This window comes from Onychostruthus taczanowskii, unplaced genomic scaffold, assembly GCF_017590055.1.
Source record: "Onychostruthus taczanowskii isolate IOZ18803 unplaced genomic scaffold, ASM1759005v1 scaffold39, whole genome shotgun sequence".
In the NCBI taxonomy this organism is placed as follows: domain Eukaryota; kingdom Metazoa; phylum Chordata; class Aves; order Passeriformes; family Passeridae; genus Onychostruthus; species Onychostruthus taczanowskii.
The window spans coordinates 4433211-4449696 of record NW_024501348.1 but is presented as its reverse complement, the minus strand read 5'-3'; the positions used below and the strand labels follow the sequence as shown (position 1 = coordinate 4449696).

Sequence of the window (16486 nt, the reverse complement as noted above, 5' to 3'; positions counted from 1 at the left end):
GGATTTGTGGTATGTTAGCACACAGGTGTTTTGGCTGTGTGCTTGCTTGGCATGAAGGTTTTCTTTTTTCCACTCTGCCCGGCTCCAGCATTCATAGAATGGTTTGGGTTGGAAGGGCCCTTAAAGATCACCTAGTTCTGACCCCCACTGCCATGGGAGGGATATATATTGTATGCATGAGTATATATGGCTCTAGAGGAGGGCCATAAGAACTATTTGGGGTCTGGAATATCTCTCTCATAAGGAGAGACTGCAGAAGGTGGGCCTCTGTAGTCTTGAAAAGACTGAGAGGGGATTTCATTACAGCACATAAATATCTCAAAGATGGGTGCCAAGAGGATGATGCCAGACACTTTTCAGTGGTGCTCAGTGTGAGAGGGTGAGGAGCAGTGGCCATAACCTGAAGCACAAGTTCTACCTCAACATGAGGAAGAACTTTACACTGAGGGTGGCAGGGCCCTGGAACAGGCTGCCCAGAGAGATCATGGATCTCCCTCTGGAGACTTTCCAAACCCACCTGCACACGTTCCTGAGTAACCTGCACTAGGTGACCCTGCCTTGGCGGGGGGGTTAGGCTGGATAATTTCTATAGGTTCCTTCCAGCCCTAACGATTCTGTGATTCTGTGGTATTAAGGTACATATACGATATGCACGTGTCTTTATACATATTTACACACGCCTGCATACAGCCATAGCTGCAGACGTGTGTGTGCCGAGACACTCACACCTCCACTCCTGTGCCTCCACAGCCGCGTCTTTGGAGTATATGCAGGCGTGTAAGTTTTGCACGGACACTGCCCCCTCTATCCGGCACAAACCGTGTCTCCCTGAGCTCCGTGTGTAAATTCACATGCCCGCCTGCCCTCGGCGCTCTCCCGGCAGGCCGGGCCGGGCCGGGCCGCGTCCCCATGGCAACGCCCGGGGCTGGCGCTCGGCCGCGGCCGCTCCCGCCCGTGGCCAGCGGCCGGACGCGGGGACGGCGGCACCGGGGAGCTTCGGCTTCGGGACAGGCTGTTCAGCAAGCGGCGGGCACGGGCCGGAGGGACCCTCGCTGAAGTGAATGCAAGCCGGTTAAGGCCTGTGTGCTTGGCCAGCATGTCCGGCGAGCTGACCCAAAGTGTCATCAAGAGAATAGTCCGCCAGGTGGGCCTGGAGTGCGCTGCCCAGGGACAAAGCCTCTCGGAAACCTTGGTGGTCTTCATGGTAAGCGCGAAAGGAAGCGTTCAGGGGCTGTCAGGGGTGGCCTGAGCTTGGAAATATCTTGGTTTCCAATTGCCTGCAGTGAGGTATTTTAAAGGGGCGCTCAGCGACATCCAGTCTTGGGTCCTAAAAGCCTGAAAAAGAACTTTATTCCCCTGAAATCTTATGTGAATATAATGCTCCAAGAAGGCTGTAGGTCCTGAGTCCCGCAAACTCTCTGAACTCCAACTCGGAGCTTTCTCCTGCAGGCCGATAAACCATTGCTTTCTTTCAGAAGTGAAAAAGAGAAGTTTAGCCAAGTTTTAATAGCGTTTCTTCACACTCTCATAAATGAGCCTGTGATGCATCGGTGAATGTTTAATGCAGCAGCTATATTTATTCTTTGATGTTCACCTCCTCCCTCTCTTGTGATGGATAATTTTCTTTGTTTCTCTGCTCAGACAGGGCCAGGTAGTATAAATGGGCTGAATATTTGAAGGAGTGGGCTTTGATCCCATTTAAAGTGAAAATTTAATGGAATCAATCTCAGTATTGTCCTTGGTAGACAACTGTAAGTATCCTAAAAACGTTTTACATTTTGGCATCTCTTAGGAGACACAGCACTGCTGCAGAATATAGTCTGGATATAGTCTGCAAAAATAGTCTGGATACGCCTGCAAAGCTGTGTCTGAAGAAGGATGGGCTAGATTCCTTCTTTATTGATGATCAGCTCTTGATAAAGTTGTATATAAATGTAAATGCTTCACAGCAGTACTGTTAATGTGCTATTTTTTTCCCCTAAAGGTGACACTGGAGCTTTAGAAAAAAGATTGGGCTCAAAAGCAGTATTAATCAATTAAGCAGGAAAATTTTAATGAGTAAAAAATTTGTACAAGTGGCCGGCAAGATACCTAGCATGAACACCAATTGCAAACATGGACTTATTTTCCTGCATGTAGAACATTATGGGTTTTTTTATTCAAATGGTAAATGTTTATGTCAATGCATATAACACCAACTTAGAAGTCTATAAACAACTATGATGGATTTTCAAAAAATGTTACTTAGGAAAATATTTTTCCAAGTAATTTTTAAAGGAGCTATATTTAAATATTTGTATCACAAAATATTTTTTTTTCATTTGGGCCTGAGAACTGAGATTGAAACTGGTGAGATGTGAAATGAAGTAATTTTGTTTCATTATCAAAGACTGAAATGGATAAAAAAGAATAGTAAAGAAATATTGAATGCATCTGAGATTTTTCAGAAAATAAAAAGTGAGTTGCAAAGATGATCTTTTGTGATGCAAATTCCTGTCTTTCTTTTGGCAATCTCTAGGTGAAAGCTGTTGTTTTAGATCCAAGAAATGATTTTAATATGGATCGAATCCTCACAGAAAACGATATGCAGGATCTTATCCAGGTAATTCTGATATGATGTTGAGAGTCACTACTTATCTAAGACTATAGCATTATTTGCTACCTGTTCCTGTAACTAAAATTACATGAACACTTTCAAAATTTTAATGCTGCTTTATTCTCATGGCTCTGTAGCTAAAGACTGGACTATGTTTCCATAAATAAATGCCTTAGAAAAGCTTTTTATGGAGAAAATGGTAATGAGGGGGCTCTACAGCTATTGTGAAACCTTTAGTAGATCACTGTCTGTTCAGATGTTCCCCCAGAGAGGAGAAAGAACTCACTTCTCTGACTCTCTTTTTAGCTCTGTGTTACCAGACTGCTTGACACAACAAACCCATCCCTAAGCACAATTAAGATGCAAGTTTACTTTGATATGAACTATGCAAACCGAGGTAATTTCAAATATGTTTTCATAGAAGTTGATGTTGAGTTTATAATTTATAATAGCAATTAATAGTATTAATAATAGTAATTACTGTTAAATGAATCCTGGCCATAAACAAAATAAAAATCCCAGGAGAAATTTACTGTACAGGAGTCTGATGTTTCAGTATGGATATAGTAGGGTAAAGTGTACATTAGATTTGAGAGTACACTCTTCTTATGCTGTCTGAGAGATTTACTGAATATAATGTATTAGGTTGCTTGAGGACACTTACACTTTCAGGTTCAGTGGTTAGCTGCCTTCAGCAAGAAAAGCTTGCACCTGCACCTGTGTGTCTGAAGGCAGTCAGAACTCAGTATTTTATCAATATCCTTAACTGGGAGATTTGAGGAACCTTGAACAATCAGTGACAGTATTTAGCCTAATATGTTTTTGTCTCATCAGTAGTAATTTCATATGGTCTGAGAATGTGAATGTGAAAATAAAACGAGATGGGGAAAATGCCTTTGCTGTAATTGTAATTCCTGATCTCAAAGGGATAGTGGAGGCTGGCTGGGAAATAGAAGACACAGAAGAAGAATAGACATGAAAAAAGCATTTCCCTGTGGAGAGAAAATGAAAATGTTTTCCTGTTAGCATGGATTAAAACCAAAAATTAGCAACACTGGGAGCTGCTCCTAAATCCTCTGAGCTGTATAAGCTCAGTAACTCCAGCAAGTTTTTGAGATCCTGAGTAGTATTCAGACTTGGGCATGTAACTTTAGGTGTGTTTGAAATATGTGTGTGTGTAAGTTAGGTCCTCCTACAGTCAGAGGAGTCCAGAGAGCCAGAGACTTGCTGTCTAGTTTGGCCTGAACGGTTCTCAGGACTCTACTGACTCATGTTAATTATGCTAATTTTATTAATGTTTAACTCTGCTGTTTTTAATTCTAATGGTGTGGTACTATGAGCATCTCTTCAGAAACCTTAAGTTGGTGCTGTGACTGTGGAAATGAATTGCACCCTCTGTATGAGCCAAATTTCAAAGGATTTAGGTGGCACTTTCTACGTGTCCTTCTTTCCTAGATGAATTACTGAGTGAACAGGAGCGTGTTCTGGAAGGAAAACTGGCTCCTGTAGTTAGGGCCATCACAGAGAGTGGTCCACGTGCACAAGAAGAAGTGGAGAATGTGTATCAAAATATCGTTACCTATGTGCTGCTGAGATCTGGCCTGGGATCCCCAACAGATATTGAGGCTGTCAGGGAGGTAACAGGTCAGTAAACTCCCAGCTGTGAAACTGGGCTTTCTTCTTGAAAAAATAAAATTTCACCTTCTCTTTGCTAATATTTAGATACAAACATGGTAAACTGTGATGAATGCTTGCTATCCAAACTGTCACTGCTCAGCCTTGAAGTGCAAATTTTCCACAGATTTCCTGCTTTTTGCATTTGTTCAGGAGAGACTATTTTTGCTTATTGATTTTCTTTTCTGTTCCCTTATATTGAGGGTTTTCTTCCACTTTGTAATGCTTACAGCTGCCTTGCAGAGTGTATTCCCCCAGACAGAGATGATTACTTTCATCTCACTCAGTAAGAAGGACAAAGAACAACAGCTGAAAGATCTTGCCATGCTAGTGACAGGAATTCGTTTGTACAACAAGCAGTGCCAGAAAGGAGGAAGCTGCATTGATGACTGTAAGTACACAACTGCATTTGAGCTGGGTATTCCCAATTCATTCTGCCTGGACTTCTTCACTGGAGCTGCTCCAATAATTTCCCATCTCAGGGAGGCATGTTATTGTTATTGGTATTTTACAAATTAGGAAACTGAGAATGGAAAATTGTGCAGATTCTCTCAGGAAGCCCATGTCTGTTGTAGCAACAGAGTTGCATCTACTATAAAGCAAGTTTTCTCACATTCCTTGACTTGACTGTGGTATTTCCACACCTGTAATTCTAAACATTTGCAACAACCTGACTAGTGAGATAGGGAGGTTGAATCTGGTTTGCAAGTATTTGGAAGTGCATGAATATAAGAACAAAATGTAGAAATCAAAATTTCATTAGAGGACCATTATGTTCAAATACTGCACTTTAACCATGTGATAATGATCTTATTAATTCTTTTTATACATATTTCATATTTATCCCATGTGGATAGTGCCAGGCATCCTGAGCGAAGCCATTCCCTTGGCCACACAGACTCTCGATGAACGCCTGAACTCCTGCCAGCTGCTGGCCCACCGCTACACGGCCCTGCTGGAATCCATGCAGGAAGACCCCCAAAGGTTCTCCCAGCTTAGGTTTTTTAAATTGAAAGAAGCACTATTCAATGTGAGACAGTACGAAGCCTTCCTTTGCATCCTCCAGGTGAGATGTTAAATAATGATATAAAAGTCCCTGTGCACTTTTATTGCAGATGGAATGTCTTCAAGTTACCTACTTGCACAGGATAGAAATAAAAGAAAAAATATTCGGAAATAAATGAAATAAAATAAAACATGTCTTTAGATAAAGAACCATAGATTGTTTAGGTTTGAAAATATCTTTAAAATCATCAAGTCCAACCATTAACCTATTAGCCTGGCACTGCCAAGTCCACCATTAAACAGTTGTTTGCATACTTACTCTCTGCCCCAAAAGTCATGAGAGAAAAAAATCTCCTTGATCAATCCATAAATCATCTCAGTTTTAGTCTGCAGACACCCCCAAAATATATGGAGTCATCAAAAGTCTTTGAAGAATACCATTTAAATTCTTGTTTTGTTAATAAAGAGCTTTTCATTTGTCTTTTGAGAAACTGCAGGTTTTATTAGTCTTTCCTGTATAAAGCATTGAAAAAAAAAATTTTTTTTATTCTCTTCACTGGGAAAATGTAGAGGATTTTCTATAAAAATTGATAGTTTATGTGTGACTGAAATGCCTGAACACCTGAACATTTAAGGAAAAATTTATTTTGTGGATAGCTAGAGTACATTTCATTCCCTAAAACAATTGTTCTGCAAAAGTTGAATGAAGAGGCTCAGGTAAATACTTATTACTAAATACTTGATTTTTGGACTATGATACGTCTTACCTGATATTCTCTTTCCAGTCTAATGCAATTACAAGTGCTCAAGAAGTTGAATCACTGGATGTTCAGTTTGAAGCAGCAATGATGGTATTGAAAAACACAGTGCAGAATAAGACTTCCATAGAGTCCAGAGAAGTTTTTGTAAGTATTATGAGTAGAAAACCCATTACTTCTTTAGTAGAAAACATTATTAGAGTAAGATACTTTGCTGGTGTGTTTTTAAATAGTTTATGTTTAGCAAGAGGCTACAAATTTTCTCTCTAGTACAATATCATCTGTGATTTTTGAAGGGGCAACCAAAAGACTTGCTCTTAAGGTAAGAAAAAGGTAAGGTACAAAAAGGGAGCAAAGGAATTAAATGGTATTTTACTGTAAGTGTCTTGAGTTGTCATTATTTGTGTATTTCCTTTTTTGTGTGTGTATATATAGTTTTCCTTGCAGAAACTATAAGAGCATAATGATTGCAGAAAACGGCCCAACAGAGTATGATTCTTTTAAAGTTCCCTCACATAGCAATCCCTGTAATTACAGTATGAGTCATTGATGCAATTTTTCTGAAGAAACTGGGTTTCTATGATGGGAGTGTCAGCCTCTTTTCCCCTCCCAATAGCTTCTGAACCTGTTGGCAAGTTTCAGTCACATTTGTCAGAGTCCAAAGATCTCAAAATATGTCATTTTCTGCAAGTTTTATGGGAAAAAAATGAGCAACTAGAGACGCACAATTAGAGCCTTACCAAGATCAGGTCTGAAGTAGGGTTTGTGTGCTCTCTGGCCAGTGAGCAGCCACTGAAGGATTGATATTCTGTACTGTTGCCCCCTTGGTTGGGAGCTACAGGACATGGGAAGGAGGTATTAGGGGGAAAGGGAATGAGTGCTGTGAACTACAGCATTATTATTATATTATTATTATATTATGTATATTATTATATTGTATTATGAGGGAGGCTGCTTAATGAGCCTGTGAAAACCTGGGATTATTATGCTGGCATGTTATAAAGGAAACAGGGGAGAAACATTCTAGAAACCAGCTTCATTTAATTTGCTTTTCTTGTAAGAGCTCGTTATTTTGTGAGATTTGATTATCATTCCAATTCTTTGTGGTTAGCTGCTACACCAGCATGCAGTTTCATATATGTTTTAGGTTATTTTTTTTAATATTCTAAGCTAATTATGAGAAAGCAAAATAAAGTCTGCTGTGAAGGAAGAGGAAGATCATGACCCCCACCTACTCAGAGTATTTTTTACACTTCCCATAAGAGCATCCAAGCTGGAAACTCATGGGAAAAGCACTTTAACTGAGTGATCCAAGCTTCAATTTATGTATGCTTTTGATTTGATAAACCAGATGTTCTCATTTGGAGAACATTTTCCCCTTTTGTCCAGCTATGCAAAGCAGTTTTTCCTCTTCTGTATCTTTGTGGGGCTTGAGTGACTGATATACCTTACCCTTTTCCCTAAAAGCTGTCTGTTGTTTGCTCCCTTCCTGGAATTTTTTTTCTCTTCTAGTTGGTTAGTTGTTTTGTCTTCTCTGCTGAAGACAGAATATATAATGCCTTTTGACTTCAGATCCTTTTCAGGTAGAGATTTTTCTATTAACAGACCATTTAAATAACTTGTTGTTTTTGGCTTGTTGCTGACAAGCTAGATCCTCTACAAAGATAGAGAAGCAGGGCATTCTGTCTTTGAAAAAGAATAGGATAAGGCCTATATTTGTGGCAACATTTGTTTTAGGAAAAATAGTACATTTCATTAATATTTTTTTGCTTATTCTATTAAGAATGTTATTGATCTTCCTTTAGTTTCTTCCATTTTTGTAACCATAACATTTCCACAGCATTAGCAATGCTGATGAATTCCAGAGCTGGCTCTGTTGGCTGCTCTTATGACAATGTTGTTAACATGCATAAAATGTGTGGTTAAATGTACATTTCAGATTGGTTGAATCTCTTCCTGTAAAATGCTCTCTGTGTGTTTAGGTGTAACAGGGCCCATTTTATGTCACTGTCATTGAAAACAGCATTGAAACTTAAAGCTTATAGGCTGCTTCTTTATGTGCCTACACCTGGATGCCAACAGCATGTCAGTGCTGGGAAGGGCAGCCTCCAGTTTTGCCCTGAGCCCTGGACCACTGTGAAGAGGCCTGCACCTCTTCCATTTGACACATATGATGGCCTGGGGGCCGTGGTACCAAGTCACTCTGGAGCAGGGCAGACAAAATAACAAAACCTGGTAGTTTGTATATAGGTGTGGGTTTACGTACTTTAGTAATGAATCAGGTGTGTTCCTTCTGGCTCTTACTCCTCTACACCATATTTTCAGTTATAAAACTGGATTGTCATTTGGTAAATTCAAAGCATGGTCACAGAGTACATTTATTTGAGAAAGGCTCTGGAGTAAAATATAGAAAAATATAACTCTTGCCTGTGGGTTGACATGCTGGATATACTTGCTTTAGGCATATGTGATGGAAGCTCCTCTTAGAGTGTCCCCCAAGTTCCCCTGGACTTTCTGGTTGCTGAAGGCCTTGGAGATCGGCCCTCCTTTGTTCATATCTGCATTTCAAATAATTTTCTTTTTCAGCCTCTGTTTGTGGAACTTTCTAAGCTTTGGACCGGCTTTCAGGATGAAATGCTACTGCTAACCTTCCTCACAAATATGGCTGACAATCTACAACAATTCTTGGAAATCCAATCACAGCTTTTTCCAGAGGAAATGCTAACATCTCTTCTGGAAGGAGTTACCGTGAAAAGTGATGTGGAAAGGATAAAAGAAACCATGGGTATGGAAAGCTGAAATTTTTAAATTTTCCTTAATTTTCCAAGATTTTGTAGTTTGCATTTTCTTTACAATAGGTGCTTTACAGAAGGTGCTATATATTGATTTTTAAAACTCCAAATTTGCACAGTAAATTAAAATAAGCCTTGTAGGGTGTAGATTTACATTTTCATGTAGTGTAGCTTGTGATTCTAGTTTCACATATAAAATTAAAATAGAGCTTCTAGATACAAATATACCATACAAAAATGGCAGAATGATCAGAGAATATTTATAATTTTTTGTAATTTTTTAAAAGTGTATTCATGTCTTTTTATACCTTTCAGAACTTTGGAAATTGAGGGGTAGAGTATAACCAAAATAATTTAATGGGGCTTTGGTTACCAGAAGAGTTTGTTTGTAAGATGTATTCCTAGGAACCAAGTTTTATGCCAGGGAGTTTGTTATGCACGTGTGGGTGAAAACAAAATCAAAGAATAAAATATTACCTTCCTGTTGTTGTCCCATGTTTTCAAAGAAAGCTAATGCTACTAAAGAAGGTTCTTGCAGAACTGATTTTCAGTAGGTTCTCTTTCAAGGCAGGCCTAAAGTTTGGCTTTTGGGATCTGGACATTGAAGATCATCCTGTGAAAACCAGAGTAATCTGGTCATCCTGTAATATTATTAGCTTTTAGTCATCTGATATTTTAATATTGAAGTCCTTCCTTTGTTTTATCTTTTCTTAGGAACCAGAGTGAATGTTTCTGATTTCATGAACCAAGAATGGCTTTTTCCAGAGACTACTGATAATTTTGATCAGTTGCTGATCCAGTACCATGGTTTCTGTGCACATTCAATTGGTGTGAAAGGTATCACCCTACCAGGTATGCTTTGTAGTTAGGTATTTTCCACACTGTATATTTACACAAGGATTAGATAAAATGTAAAGGCATTCTGAATGCATCCTCTTATTCCAGTCAAAACTGGAATACTGTTTTTCCACATTTGCAATTTTCACCCCAGATAACTTATTTCTCGTGTTAAAGTATATATTTTTTTTTAAATACACAAATAAACTGCCCTTAGTAGAAGGCAGGACGGGTTGAAGAGGAAGCAGGGGCAGAGACAAGATGGGATGGATAAATGTTTCTTCCTGCTCTATGCATGTCTGTATAACCTACACTGCAGCTGAATACAGGTTTGGTTACTGTTGTTAATGTGCAGTAATGCAGGCATAGGGAAAGGGCCATTCCTTCTATTTTGTGCATCCATATGTAGCAAACATAACCATTCATGCCTACCTCATATGTACTTTTAAATAGTCATGACAAAGTACTAAAAATCTTTCCTGAAAATAATGCAGAAGTGCACTTGATTAAGTCAACTAATTGTAGAAATTTTTGGTCTCTCCATGCTCATTTGTCTTGAAAGTTAGCCTTATTTCAGCTATCCTAGTTCATGTTTTCCATCTCCCTAACCTTTCTAGAACCTGTCCATATAGAAATTTTTTAAGCCTATGGGAGTTGGAGAGGAAAATATGGCCATTTACTTGTCAGTATTAAAGAACAGATATTTTTATGGCAATGTAATTTACTTACACTTACTTAGTATTGCACATGAGAACAGCTGTCCTTAGCTGGATTGAAGGTCTCTCTAGCCCTGTATCTGATTACTGCACATGGACAGTCATGAACAGTTTAAAATTATGAGAATTCAAGTCAGAGTGATCTTTCCTTAATTATATCCTTTCTTGTTCTAGCAGTTGGTGGTTATGGGATTTCCTCTGATTAATGTTGAGTCTGTAACCTTCTGTTGAATAATCCTTCAAAGAGGTTTTTCATTTATCTAATTGATTTTGGAATCCATCTAGAGTTTGTCATGGGATGTTCTTATTCTCAAGTGCCCCACAATTATAATTATATATGCTGTGATCAGGTACCTCTTTTTGAGATGGTTTTAAGCTCTGGCTTGATAATTTTAACAAAGATAGTCCTTCTGTTAGGAAAATTACTAAATAGTAATTTTATATTGCACACAATTCGTGGTTTTATAACCCCCTATCATATTATTTCTTTTTTCCTTTTTAATGCTGAGGAAGCTTTCTTCTTTAACCCCTCCTTCTATGAAAGGTATCATAAGCCTTTGATCACCCCTAGCTGCCTTTTACTTGTTCTTTTGTGTTGGAACAAAATGTATTATTACAAATATTATTACAGTTTGTTGTAATATTTGTTTTCTTCTCTTCCTCTGTTTGCATACTAATAATTCCTTTTTTGACTGAGTATGTTCAAGGCACTGTCTATGAGGATTCTGGTCTTTCTTGGGCAATGACATCTGAAGCCCAACCTGCCACTGTCCTTGAAATCAGTTTGTGTTTTCCTGTATAAGTTATTTGGCCTTTATTGACACTTCATTTTCTCTGTTAATTTGTTGTTCAGCTTCCCAGCTGCTTTATCTGCTTCTTCAGTTCATCTCAGTGTTATGCCCTTTGGTATAAATGCACTTCTGATCTGCAATCAGATATTTGCTGGAGATTTTAGGGGAAACATTGGACGGTAAAGACTGGTTTCTTATGCCTTTGCTATATGTGTTTTATCTGTTGTTTTTCTGAGACATGCACCTAAGGCATGCTGGATGTGAACTGATCAAAAGCAGTTTTACTGACCTAACAAAACAGAGTTTTCTGTATTTTAAAAAAGCTTGTTTTTAAGGGTTTATACTGAGTTCAGAAATGAAGGAAGTGAAACTAACTTGAGGAAAACACAGAATCTTGATTACAAATGTCTTTTGTGTTGGATGTCATACTGTTCACTATTTTAATTTGTGGGGCTTATTTTGGGTTGGTTTTTCTTCTCATTTTTAGGAAATCCTGCTATTGGAATTTTGAAGCACAAGGAGAAATATTATGTTTTCAGTTCAAAAGAAGCTGCATACATCTTTGCTGAAGATCCAGATAAGTTCATTCAATTGAATACAGAAAAAGCAAAAAAATATGCAGAGCTAATTCAACTGCTTGAGCTCCGTCATCAGTTTGAATACCTTGTTCCACACGCACAGGTACACACTGCCCGTGCCTCTTGCTAAGCAGCTGCTGGGTCACTGGTTGATCTGTCCTTTCTAAAAGAGAACAGATGATACCTATCTTTAGGAAAGAAGTAAAATCCTCTGCCCGTCTGAAGGTCCATCTTTTGCAGGTCTTCAGAGTGTTGAAGAATGTTTCTGCTTAGTGACATTCTCACCTTCTCTATTCATAGAAGAATATGTAAATCCAAAGCATTCTGGCAGTGATAAAAGCTGCTAGTCCACAGCCTAGGCATGTGTTGTGTCTGATGTTTCTTTTCCTCATTTTTGCAAAAGTAGCTTAAAGGACCAGTAAATAAATGCAATAAAAGATATGTCAGATATCCCATTAACTGGAGCTTTAGCTTAGCAGTCCATCCCTGTGTGCTGGATGAGGGTGTAGTGATATCTGGGGACAGGAGTTATGGAACATATTAAAAAACAAAAGGAGAGTCATCAATAATGAATGTGATGGTGTTATTCTGTGAAATTCAAAGGCTTGATCTGGATTTATAGACAACATTCTCTGTGATCCACTTGTGAATTTTAGATCCCTGGCAGTGGAAAGAATGTAGTCTTGAACTGGCCCTTGGTTTGAAATGTAGTTTATATCCCAGTTATAGCAGAGATCTGTGCACTTCTCCCAGTTATGATTTGTGATTTTTAGTCCATTCATGAAGACAAACTGGGGTGCCTGCATCATAAAGTACTGGTACTGAGGGGACCCGTTTTTTCTAAAATCCAACAATTAAGCACTCACCAGGCAGACAGGAGCCTGCAACTCAGCTGTGGCCTCTGCCTCAAAGGTTTTGTGCCAGAAATTAAATCCATCAGGTACTTAGTGTTTTCCTTTTAGTGGGGACATGGGGAACAGAAACGATGAATGTAAAAATCATTATCCACTTGTGGTTTGCAGGTCTCTATTTGCTTTTAAAAAGTACCATACCCTTATGAGTATTCTTCTCAATGCCTTGCTTGGCTTTGGTTGTTTCTTTTCATCCAGGCCAGAAAGGCAAGCAAAAGTTTGATGAAACCACCCCCAAAATGTGAGACTGGTACTCAAACTGATACTCATATCTTGCCTCCAACTATTGTGAGATCCTATGAATGGAATGAATGGGAACTGAGAAGAAAAGCTATAAAATTGGTTTGTACTGTTATTATCAGATTTTCATTGTTGGATATAACAAATTTGAGAATAAATTATTCTTAACTTTTGTTCCTTGAAACATAAATCTAACATTTTATTCAAAGACATACCCTTCATTACAACTGGTTCAATTTTTTTCTAGATATTCTCTCTCCTTATATTTAGACTTCTTTCACTTCTTCCATATTTTTCCCTGTTTTTTTGAGCAGTGCTTCTGCTGCTGTATCTATTAATTTCAGATTTTTCAGTTGCCTTCTTTATGTGGTAAGAGTTTGTTGTTTTGAATTTAATTGCATTGAATATTAAGGTTGTTCTACATTCAAACCAATTTAATTGGTTGAAGATACTAGTATATAATTTCTTTGTGAGAAAAAGCCAGAGCAAATGTTTGTCATACTATCAGGATTTTCTGATGGATTGGAAATCATAGTCTGTCCATAGAAGGTTGACCACATAAGTACATAAAAACTTTTAAATTAACAGTAAATGTGTCAGAAGCTTCTTTCTAGGGTTTGCCAGCACATGTAGTTGTCAAGGTATAGCACCTGATTTTCAGAATTCAATCAAAATTAACATCTTGTGAGTACAGGGAATATTGTAGTTAACAATATCAACTGAAAATATAATACTAAAGGGTTTTATTTTCTTCTGCGAACAGATGCACTGTGGAGGCCTGTGGTCTACTGGGCAACCTATTTCCTTTCTGTTTGCCTTTTTGCCGTGAAATCTCTGACATTATTAAAGGAAACCAAAATTTTGGACTGAGGAGTCTTGCCAGTGTTGCTAGGTCATAAGGATTCTAAGAAATAGTTGTTACTGAGGTATATAAAGAAGCCAATTAGGTTTACAAGAAACCTAGTTAAAAATCTCTTTTGCTTCTGTAAAGGACAAAAGTTCATAAATAAACATAAGATGTGGTCAGTGGCTCTTCAGCATAAGCAAAACTGGATATTTTCCAATATCTGATCATGAAGATCATTCCCAAACAAATTTGTAGTTCATTAGTTTGAAATATTTAGAGAATGTACTTTGAAGGGTGTTTTAGCCTCAGCTGTCCAAATGTGAGATTAGTGATGTGGAGCTGAAAGAAAAATCCCAGATGCATGCAAAAGTGCTTTGACTATGCTAATTTGTAATATAGAGGTGATAAAACATTTAATAACAAAGTGATGAAATAACAGAAATAGTTTACCAGTGCATCAATGAATTTGATACTTCAGGAAAACATCAGACATATTTGTGGGTTTTGTTAGAGGATGAGCTCACATGCCTCTGTTTTTTTTTTTTTTGTGTTGTTCATACTTAGCCAAAAACTTGTAGTGGTACGAAATATTAAGCTATTACTTTGTTAGAAAACATATATGTTGCTAGAAGTAAAATTTTTAGCTCACTGTTTTTCATACTTAGCCAAAAACTTGTAGTGGTATGAAATATTATTAGAAAACCTATATGCTGCTAGAAGTAAAATTTTTAGCTCACATTTGTTTGTCTGTGCAAGCACAGTTCCTTGTAATAGCATACATTCTGCCATTAAAACCCTCAGAAAGAAAAAAGACATAATATATTGTCTTTCTTCCCAGGCCATCTCTTCTGTAAGTTCCTTATTGTTCTTTGCTGGATTCTGCTTGATGACTCTGCATATAAGATTCAGCTGTAGATTAAGGTGCCTAAATGTGCCTACATTTAGGTGCTTCACCTTCCATTCCAGCAGAGAGACACCTCAGTGGTGGAGGCTGGAGAATATTTTAACTTGCCCTGATACAACATTTAGGACATTCAGCCAGCTGTATCCCTCTCCAGCTTCCACTGAATCCAGTCTTCACTGACTGGACTGGACTCCAGGGACTTTCTCACTTATTTGGAGGGATCTGAATTCCAGCATGAGACTGCATTTTGTGTATTTTGAGGAGAACATTATATCATAATTTACAATGTTTTACATTGTTGATGACATAGAAGGCTCAGTGGAATAAGGAATTTTTTTTTTGTTTCAAGTGCTGGCTTTGGAATATTAACACCTTGTGAGAAGTAGTTTTGTTGTATCTATGACAATTTCTGTGAATAACCAGCTTTAATCATAAATTACCCTAACTTTTACCCCTTGTCAAGGAGTTAGTGAGCAACATGGTATAAGAAGGCATTTTCTCACTTTTATCTGGTACTTTGTGACACCAACCTCTAAACCTCATCACATTTGGCAGAAACCAGACAAAGACTGGAAGCACTTGCCATGAAAACATTTTATTCTAACAAAACAAAGGTGAAGCATTTCAGAAAATTTGAAGAACAATGACCAGTGGTATGAAATTATTAAGAGACTAATTTAAAATGGTGTGGGGTACCTAAAGTGCTGTTCACACATCCTGTTAGATCAGGATTTACCAAATCACAGTCACAACTGTGTATTGTCAGGAGGGTAAGGTGGGCCATTTTCCAGGTTTGTGAAGCCCACGGATGTAAAATAAACAAACATTCCTGAGTATATCCTGGTGCTGAAATGTTCAAAGTTTTGCTTAATCTGATTCTTTTTGTGTCTTTAGGCCAACTTGCGCCGCTTGTTAACTCATTCCATGCAGACTGATCTCAGCCACATGAGAAGAGAGAACTTCACCCAAGTGTACTTGCCAAAAGATGCTGGCACCCAGACTAAGCGTGACAACTCAAGCAATGTACCCAAACCCCAGATTTTCTTGAAAGGTCTCCGAGGAGGATCATCTCCCACTACTCATATGGTCACAGTAGACTTAACAAGACCACTGGATGAAACTTAAGTGAAAATTAAAAACCTGAAGCTGCATCTTGAATGTGTATATAAAAATCCCTGAATATATTTGAATTTAGACACAAAAGATTTTGCTATGTCTGTTGATTCCAGGAACAGTTGGTCTATTTCATTTATCTTATCTGTTGGGACTGCTGACTGGCATTAAGTGACAGAAGTGATAAGCCTGAAGCACAGATTTTAAATAGCAGTTTAGAATCAAGATGTTCCCAAGGACTTTCACTTCCAACATTCAAATATGTAGCATTCTGGGATTTTACTGAAGTTTTAATGCAACAATTGTTGAAATACTGTCTTAGAGCAGAATTGGCAAGAAGGCAAAACCAACAAAATGAAACCAGTCTGGGTCCTTGGGCCTGTCTGTTTGTGCTGGCATTAACCCAACCCAATGAGTGTAGACCAAGGCTGGGAGGCTGAGAAGAGGGCACCTGTTTTGGGTGGTTCTGGCACCCTTTTAGGTCTCTAGCAATTTCTTGGCTAAACAGTGTACTGGTGAGCACACTGCAAACCATAGGAACTTGACTTCAGGGGACCTTTTTGAAAGCTCTGTTTTAGTTGTGTTTGAAAAACTAAAGCACAACAGAGAAAAGGTTTTTTATCTTTATGTCATTGTGGCAAAGAAATATGTGCCAGGTCTGATCAATGCAACTGCAGATGGTATTTCTGTTTGTGAAAACCCGAATTATTTGAGCTTCAGGATG

At 38.3% G+C, this 16486-nt stretch overlaps 1 protein-coding gene across 1 annotated transcript; it reads left to right on the top strand.

Moving 5' to 3' along the window:
- Window positions 1–971: 971 nt before the first annotated feature.
- On the top strand, window positions 972–15774 carry CFAP206 (cilia and flagella associated protein 206). The gene is made up of 12 exons (XM_041412382.1): window positions 972–1204; window positions 2519–2602; window positions 2903–2993; window positions 4052–4240; window positions 4503–4661; window positions 5128–5336; window positions 6061–6180; window positions 8620–8818; window positions 9540–9677; window positions 11657–11850; window positions 12857–13000; window positions 15544–15774. Exons 1-12 carry the CDS (start codon window positions 1097–1099, stop codon window positions 15772–15774), a joined length of 1866 nt encoding a protein of 621 aa, XP_041268316.1. The 5' UTR covers window positions 972–1096.
- Window positions 15775–16486: the final 712 nt, after the last annotated feature.

Excerpts from the sequence above, each read along its gene's own strand:
- CFAP206 (XM_041412382.1), top strand. The coding sequence starts at position 1,097 with ATGTCCGGCGAGCTGACCCAAAGTGTCATCAAGAGAATAGTCCGCCAG. Across the intron at positions 2,603-2,902 it reads ATATGCAGGATCTTATCCAG|CTCTGTGTTACCAGACTGCT; the intron begins GTAATTCTGATA and ends CTCTCTTTTTAG. Across the intron at positions 13,001-15,543 it reads GAAGAAAAGCTATAAAATTG|GCCAACTTGCGCCGCTTGTT; the intron begins GTTTGTACTGTT and ends TTGTGTCTTTAG.